The sequence below is a fragment of the Thunnus thynnus genome, chromosome 18, assembly GCF_963924715.1.
Source record: "Thunnus thynnus chromosome 18, fThuThy2.1, whole genome shotgun sequence".
In the NCBI taxonomy this organism is placed as follows: Eukaryota; Metazoa; Chordata; class Actinopteri; order Scombriformes; family Scombridae; genus Thunnus; species Thunnus thynnus.
Genome location: NC_089534.1, coordinates 28567587 through 28575915, shown reverse-complemented (window position 1 = coordinate 28575915; position 8329 = coordinate 28567587). Strand labels below are relative to the sequence as shown.

The window sequence follows — 8329 nt, the reverse complement described above, 5'->3', positions numbered from 1 at the left end:
GGTTTTAATGCACATACAGTTGTTTGAGTATTTCCACTTTTGTAATTGACGTAAATGCATTCTTCAGCCTGCCTTCAGCAGGAAATAGCCCAGTTGGAATGGAATTTCTACTGGAGTCCTATGATATGCAGCTAGCGTCAACACATTCAACATAATTTTATCATGAACTGCTCTCCACATTTAATGCAATAAACTACTGTAAATCCATTAAGCCAAAGCTGCTCCGTTTAAACTGGACAGTAGCTACTCTGAGAACACATGTAGGTTAATGAAAGTTCATTCATGACCTTAGAAATAACATTGTGATGGGGGGAGAGAAGGAAATCTTAAGTCAAGGCCTCTTTTCCTCAGGTTTCCAGTTTTCTTTCCAGGTCTTTGTACTGTGTTTCATGATGATACTTTGTTCCCTCCAGCTCCCTGCAGGGATTCAGCTGTCTGTCTCCATCCTGCCTTCTACTCTCATCATGGAATTTTTATTGTTTCAGTGATCGGCCCTCCTGCTTGGTGGCAAGCTGCTGGTTTCCTTAATGTTTACAATCTACAAAAACCGTTCTACCTGTATATAGACATTGTATGTATATGTCTATATGTACTGTATGTATCTATCTTTCACTTGCTTGTACATAACATTGATATCTTTGTTCAGCTTGTTGTTTTTGTATCTTTCTGAAGCACAGAGAACCACTAGAAACCAAATCAAAGCTTGTATGTGCATACTTGGCCAATAAAGCTGATTCTGACTCTGACTTTGTTTACCTCTGACTGTGACTACATATAATACAGTTATTAGAGCCATAAATATATAAGTGTAATGTTTTATTACAGGTTATTTGATAAGGGATTAAAAAAATCAGTGTTTGGTTAATAAAGATAAGCAGCGCCCTCTAGTGGACACAGCCTCTCAGCACATCTACGTGGTGAACGTGTTGCTGTGGCAACCAGTTATCAACACGCTGTTGTGGATGTTCAGGACAAACAAACTGCAGCTAAGTAAAGATACCAGCTGACTGCTTGTGACGGTAGAAATGTCTCGGGCTCGTGCAGAAAGCGTGATTAAGAACATTATTGGTGAGATAGTGACGCAGTGTGCGAGGAGAGGACATGCGGTGTCTGACACTTTGGTGGCTTTCATGGTCAGTAACGTTAACCTGCTGCAGTCACTCTGTACTGTAAATGTTTGCTTCATAAACGTTATACTTGTACAATGAAAATGACTTATTAGTCATGAGATAAGATGATTTGATACAAAATTGCCATTTTTGGAGCTTGTTGGGAATCATGTTATCAACCCTGACTGGCTCCTCTTCTCTACGAAGATTTGTGTTTATATAATATTATTATAAGTGACTTTATATGTGAAATATTGTCAGGTGAAAGCTGTTGTGTTGGACCCAAGAAATGGCTTCAATGTTGACCGGACTCTGACCAAACAGGATGTCCAGAAACTTGAAGAGGTAAGTTCATATTTTACACCATTAAGAACCCCGTATTATACTTCTACTATACATACTATACTATTCATCAATATTTCATGATGAAATACAATCTTCAAAACAAGTCACCACTATGATAATTATATAATTGTGTTTGTAAAGTTATTTATTATAGAACATTCAGTTACTGTGTAGTTGTACTTCAGATGTTATTAACATTTTTAGGAACTGACAGAGTTTGTGTCCTGACTGTTATTTTGAATATTTAGATCAGACGTAATAAAGTCTTGAATTTTTCATGTTCTATTTACTTAGATAACTCTTTGATAATATTGTTTTATTTCACAACATGAATATTTAAAGCTTTAGCATCCAAAGCGTTTAGATTTAGTTTCAAAGCCTTCTTCACACTGGAATAAAATTCTGATGGATATATGCTAAATTCTGTCTTTAATTATTTATCATTTGTCTAAAAGTGGTCAAATGTAAGCATATTGAGTCAAAAACAATCCTGGAGTAAGCCTATTAAAGGGAAACATTGTAGAATGTAAACCCTCAGTAGTGCTGTATCTACAGTCATGATTAAAGCAACACTGTGTGTGTTCTCTTCCTCTGCTATATTTCTTACAGCTGTGTTTGGATAAACTTACGGAAAAGTGCAGTCCGTCCCTCGACACCATCAAAATGCAAGTGTATTTTGATATGAATTACACCTCTCGACGTAAGTGATACAAACTTCCTTCATACTAATGTTTTCTGCTTCTAAAATGAGGATTTTCAGCTTCTTTTCAGTCTGGTACCCACAGTCAATTTGTTGTCACATAAAGTGTATTATGAATGTATACTATAGCTTTTAGTACACAGGTTTGCCACTCTGTTGACCTGACAATAGTGAAAAATATTCATCACAAGTCCCCAGAGCCCAAAGTAGCACCTCACATCTGAGAAACTGAAACCAGAGCATGTTTGGTATTTTTGTCTTAAACGATTAATCAATTATTGTTGATGAATTTTCTGATTGATTAATGGATTAATTGACTAACTGTCAGCACTACTTGTGTCCACTCTTACATGAAGTTCTTCAGGGTGATCTATGTGCCTGTGTAAGTAGGGCTGGACAACACTAACAGCATCAAGTATCACAATATTTTTGATCAGATACCTTGATGTTGATCATGTGATAATATTCAGCCATTTATCTGCAGCATTTACAGGACTGTCATAAATAATGTTCTTCAGGTCAACTCTGTCAAAACATATTAGTATATTATTATTGAACATGTGCTATAAAATATGTTGATTTTTATCCTGCATCATTAAACCTGTCGCTAACATTGATCCAAGCTTAAATGATCATATCACTGAGCTACTTCAGTTTAGTTTATATAAGTTTAGACACTCAACTGTCACACACAGTCTGTCATTTGATCATGTTGAGATTACTGCTGTTTTTAACTCAATCAAAAATCAAAAATAAAACTGCTTCTCTCAGGAAATATTAACACAGAAGACGTATAAAAAATCAGTAATAATATGAATATCATGACCAAGCAGGTGCCTTGTTTGTGCAGGTGAGTTCCTTGATGAAATCCACCGGGTGTTGGAGTCCAGACTGAGCACAGTGAGCAGAGAGATCACTGACAGCAGGGTGACAAGACGGGAGGAATTAGACGCTCTGTACCGTAAAATCGTCACTTACATCCTGCTGCGCTCCGGCATGGGCTCACCTACTGACTCCAACACTGTGCAAGAGGCAACAGGTAACACATACACTTGTTCTTTCCCTGATTCTGGGGAACTATTGTCAGGAGAAGTACTGTGCAGTGACAGCATTACACCGCATGGTATGAAGGGTAAAGGGTAGTGCCACCCATTTTAACAAGCTTCATATGATTTTCCATCCTTCCAGACACACACACACAGTTCACAAACCACATCTGTGAACTGTACCTTTCTCTCCTAAAGTATGGAAATTAACCAGTGCACTTCATTATGTCTCTTGGCTAAATCATGCACTGCTCCATGTGATTAAATGTTGAGAAGTTTCACTAAAGTCAAGTTTCATTTCTAGCTTTTCTAACATGTATGAACCCAAATTCAGTCTTCATTTGTTGCACAAAACTCTTGTGGGCCAACAAAGAATGATTTATATTTAAATGTTCTGACTGAACTGTCTCAGGCAGAAATATTGTATGAGAATTCTTCAAATCAGAGGCTTTCAGAGTGGTAATCTTAAGTTCACATTCACTAGTGCCTGTACTTGATTTCTTCCTCTTTGCTTGTACCAGCTGCCCTGCAGAGCATCTTCCCTCCGGCTGAACTGGCAGCCTTCATGGTTCTGTTAAAGAAGGACAAGGAGCAGCAGCTCAATGAGCTCACCATGATTGTCACAGGCATCAGGCTGTTCAACAAAGCCGGCGGCAAAGGAGAAGAGATCGACCTCCATGAGCTAAGTACGGTACACCAGCATACTGACATAAAAACCTTCTTACAGTTTGTCAGTATGTTAGTTTTACTTTTACATCTGGTGAGCTGATGTAGACACTATAATGTGCCTCTTTTAACAGATAAGGCGTTAAGCAGAGTACTCATATTGAAGCTGCAATAAGTTTTAATGTAAAAGTACCACATTCTTAGAGATCATATAGATCATTTCAGAACACAGTTACTAGTTAGAGATAAAAATGTTGGATCATCACATATCTACAGTGACACTGGGTAGAGGGTTAAGCATGTTAAACAATCTATCACTTGTGCTGAAGTTGTCAACAAGCATATTGGATTTTTTGTGCCATTAAATGGATTTACTTGTGATGTGTGACTACCATTTGACTACCATTAGGCATATGATTGGTCAGGTGTCACATTCTCAGCACAAGAAGTTGATAAATCTGATTTTATGCTTTATGCACAAAACCGTTATAAATGAAAGGATCTGATCAATATGATTTTCATTCTCTCTGCAGTGCCTGCAGTTCTTCATGAAGCTCTTCCAGTCATCAGTAAAGGCATAGAAAACCAGCTGAATGTATCACAGAGTTTGGTGTGGAAATACACAGCTCTGCTGGAGAAACTGACAGGACCCGACGGTCAGTCTGGAGAATGTGACGTGCCGCTGGTGCTGCTCAAACAGGCTCTCTACAACGTCAGGCAGCATGAAGTTTTCCTCAAAATATTACTGGTGAGCTAACAGTAGCTGCTGGTTGTGTTTGTGGTACTGTCATAACTGACGTAATGACAAACGAACAGCCGTCCAGTTCAAAATACATTTGTTTGTAGCCTCTAATCAGCCTATCACTCACAACTATTTCTAGTTGTTTATCAGGTAAAAGAACACAAGTGAATTCATGTTCCTGAGTAAAATTTTTCGTAAAAAATAAAACAGTGTTTTCTTCTTTACCACCAGGCTGATGCATGTTTATGTGCCAAGCATGTTGACGTCCTGCAGACTGAGCTGTCATCACAGATGAAGCGGCTGAAAGAAACTGTGAAGTCAAAGTCAGCTGTGCCCACTACAAAAGTTTTTGTAAGTGTTTTGGTCATTGCTATTATGTGGTTACTGTTGCTAAAATGGTGGATACAGTTCCCATCCCAATGCAGAGACCCAGGTTTGATAATTGATAATGGTAACTCTTTGCTTGAACTCTGAGTGGTTTTCTCTGTGTACAGTATGTTCTATCTATCATGGGGTAAATTATACTTTACCTTTATGAAATGTGTTGTTTGCATGTATTGCTTTTAGTGTTTTTCTGTTCTTTCTACAGTCTCATTTTACTCTCATTCTTCATATCTTTGTTCAGCCGCTCTTCAAGGCTCTGTCACAGCTGTGGTTTGGACTTCAGGACGAGGCCGAGCTGCTGAAGATCCTCAACAACATCATGCTCAATCTGCAGCCCTTCCTCGCCTCTCAGGCCAAGATTTTTTCTGAAGCATATTTAAACGGCCTGCTGGAGGGCTCCGAGGTGAAGACGGACCAACAGAGAATGAGCGAATCCCCAGGTGACATCACCAACAGTCATTCATATCATGTTCCACAAGTGTTTCAAGCATGGACTCCAGAGAGAAGATTGTTTTGAAGCAAGCTTAAGTGCAGGTGTTGTGCCTCATTATGCCTTACAGATGAGCGTATCAATCCAGCTGAGATGAAGCCACAGGAGTGGTTCCTTCCCGAAACAACAGCCAGCTTTACTGAGCTGCCACTGCAGTATAATGGAGTCTGTGGCTACACACTTGTGAACACAGATGGGCTTCTACTTCCAGGTAGGGTGAAGGCACTCTGTGATATCTGAAATGGTATGTAGATGCTCCCATTGTGTGGGCAAGATTGGATTTGTGCTGACTGTTCTGTGTGAGCCAGAATATTTAACTGAGGTCACTGGTCCAGTCAGTGTGTTGTTTTCCAAAATAGTATAAACAGGCAGTGTGAAGGAGATAATGAGTCAGCTGACCTGTGTAAATTAGATTTGTGCACACCTTTTCATTTCTCTAATCCAGTTTTAAAATACTAACTGACCACTCAAATTATGAGGGAGAGTGCTTGTTTTTGAGAAATATGAAGAATGAAGAAACACTCCTGGTCTGTCATATGGACTTCAATAAACAGAAGATGTGTTTGTGCAGTGAAAAAACCTGGATTGGGGTAAAACAGCTTAGTCTTACTGTGGGTTCATGTTTATGGCATGTTTAGATGTATGATCAGTGCTGATCAATAAATATCATCTGATTAGCAAGTCACTGTGTTCATGTTGTTGAGTCCAATTTCCCTGTGAAAGATAAATAATCAGGTCCTCCAATGAAACATACAGTATAAATGTTGTAACCAAATATCTGGCAAGTGTGTATTCGTGCAAACAGCAAAATATATATATATTTTTTGAAGGTTGGGGGTTTTAGGTCTCTGTGTTGTTAATCCATGCTTTCTCATGTAAATTAATGTGCTTCTTTGCTTCATGGTGTGACTAGTGAGGCTGCAACTAATGATTATTTTCATTATCAATTAATCTGTCGATTATTTTCTCGATTAATTGATACAGTGTTTGATCCATAAAATGTCAGAAAATGGTGAAAAATGTTGATCACTGTTTCCCAAAGCCCAAGATGACACCCTCAAATGTCTTGTTTTGTCCACAACCAAAGATATAGGGTTAGTATGAATTAATGAATATGAATTAATAATCACGGGGCACCACCCTGAGGTCAGGGACCAATAACCAAACAGTGGGTATCGTCTTATGAAGGGGTGTTCATCCAAGAATGTCAACATCTGAGAGAGATTAACATCACAGGATGAACAGTGAAGGTTTGAATTTGAGCACTGACCCCATCACCAAGCTGTTATCACAGTATACACAGTCACAGGGAACTAAATCAATAATGCTTCAATTAATAAACATCTATCATACAGCTACACTACAGCAAACAATCATAAACAACAGCGGTTTTAAACAGCATTTGTAATGTATAAGTCCCATATATGTCTGCCTTTTATTTTTATCTGTGTTTGTAATATGTCATTATATTATCATTTAATTCTCCAATTATGAGATTTTTCTCAATATGTACAATTTGTTTAGAGGGATACGATATGATACAATTATTAAAATAGGATACAATTAATGCAGGCTGTTGTGTCTTTCTATGACCCTTTTAAACCAAACAGTCTGGAATATTTGTTTCTCGTGCAGGTAATCCACACATCGGAGTCCTGAAACACAAGGAGAGACTCTATGTTTTCAGCTCCAAAGAAGCTGCCTTAAAATTTGCCTCTAGTCCAGATGACTTCATTACAGAGGTGGCAGAGAAAGCCAAGCGCTCCTCTGAACTCATTCAACTCCTCAAACTCCACCGGCAGTTTTCCTGCATCAGTCCATACTCTGAGGTTAGTAGTCAGTTATAAGGCCATAATTTTACCAGACAAGCTTCATTTTTTGGATACCTATTGTTTAGTAGATGTACATATTCCTCTGTATATAGTCCAAAAATATAAAGAACACATTTTATTAAAGCCACAATTTGTAGGTTTTAAAATTGTCTAATTTGGCGCCATCTGGTGGTAGTAAGAATAACAGTGTGGCAGACAGCGATGCATGCTGCTATCCCTCCACTTTTACCACTGAGATCACTGGGAGTTTAATCCAAACTTAGTTGTTAGCTTGTGCTTTTGCAGATGCAGCCAGGAGAGAGTTTACTGGTGAAGCCCATTACCAAGTGTGAGAGCGGCACACAGACCGACATCCACCCACTGGAGACAAACATTGTCAAGTCATACGAGTGGAATGAGTGGGAGCTGCGAAAAAAAGCAATCAAACTGGTAAGCCACATTAATTGAGAAGATGCTTCACAGTTCTGTATGTTGAACCATAACTGTTCTAGCATCAACATCCCAGTAATTACATTTATTGATACCAAATTAAGTAAAGCAATTGTATTTCAAAATTTTAGGCTAATCTTCGGACCAAAGTGACACACTCAACACAGACCGGTCTGAGCCACATGAGACGGGAAAATGTCACTCAGACCTGGCTGCCCAAGGACGCTACCTGCCAATGTAAGAGAGATGGTGAGAGCAACGTGCCCAAACCTCAGATCTACCTGGCAGGTCTGAGGGGACAAAAAGACGGACACGTGGTCAAAACAAACCTGACCAGATCTGTGGATGAATAACTAAGTTGTGTTGTTGAGAAAAAGAAAAGACAAAGTAAACACATGTGATGGTTTTTATTCATTTTGTTACTTGAGAAGGATTGAAGGAATCTGCACACAACTTTATCAAAGACAAAAGCCTGTTGAGAGCAGGGCCAGATGATAAAGTTGTTTAAAGTGTTGCTCACATGTGTTACTGTTGTTGTACACAGTATGTATGTACAGGTGTTGGCTTAAGAGCTTTTTCAAATTTT

At 38.7% G+C, this 8329-nt stretch overlaps 1 protein-coding gene across 1 annotated transcript; it reads left to right on the top strand.

Annotated features, from left to right (window-relative positions):
* Positions 1-24: 24 nt before the first annotated feature.
* On the top strand, positions 25-8257 carry cfap206 (cilia and flagella associated protein 206). The gene is made up of 12 exons (XM_067571964.1): positions 25-1133; positions 1371-1454; positions 2064-2154; positions 3005-3193; positions 3722-3886; positions 4400-4614; positions 4840-4959; positions 5234-5432; positions 5553-5693; positions 7118-7311; positions 7600-7743; positions 7875-8257. Exons 1-12 carry the CDS (start codon positions 1026-1028, stop codon positions 8094-8096), a joined length of 1872 nt encoding a protein of 623 aa, XP_067428065.1. The 5' UTR covers positions 25-1025; the 3' UTR covers positions 8097-8257.
* Positions 8258-8329: the final 72 nt, after the last annotated feature.

What these genes read in the sequence shown, in the direction of transcription:
- cfap206 (XM_067571964.1), top strand. Translation starts at nt 1,026, where the DNA reads ATGTCTCGGGCTCGTGCAGAAAGCGTGATTAAGAACATTATTGGTGAG. An exon ending in ATGTCCAGAAACTTGAAGAG is followed by an intron (nt 1,455 to 2,063) that starts GTAAGTTCATAT and finishes TATTTCTTACAG; the next exon opens with CTGTGTTTGGATAAACTTAC. An exon ending in TATGAATTACACCTCTCGAC is followed by an intron (nt 2,155 to 3,004) that starts GTAAGTGATACA and finishes TTGTTTGTGCAG; the next exon opens with GTGAGTTCCTTGATGAAATC.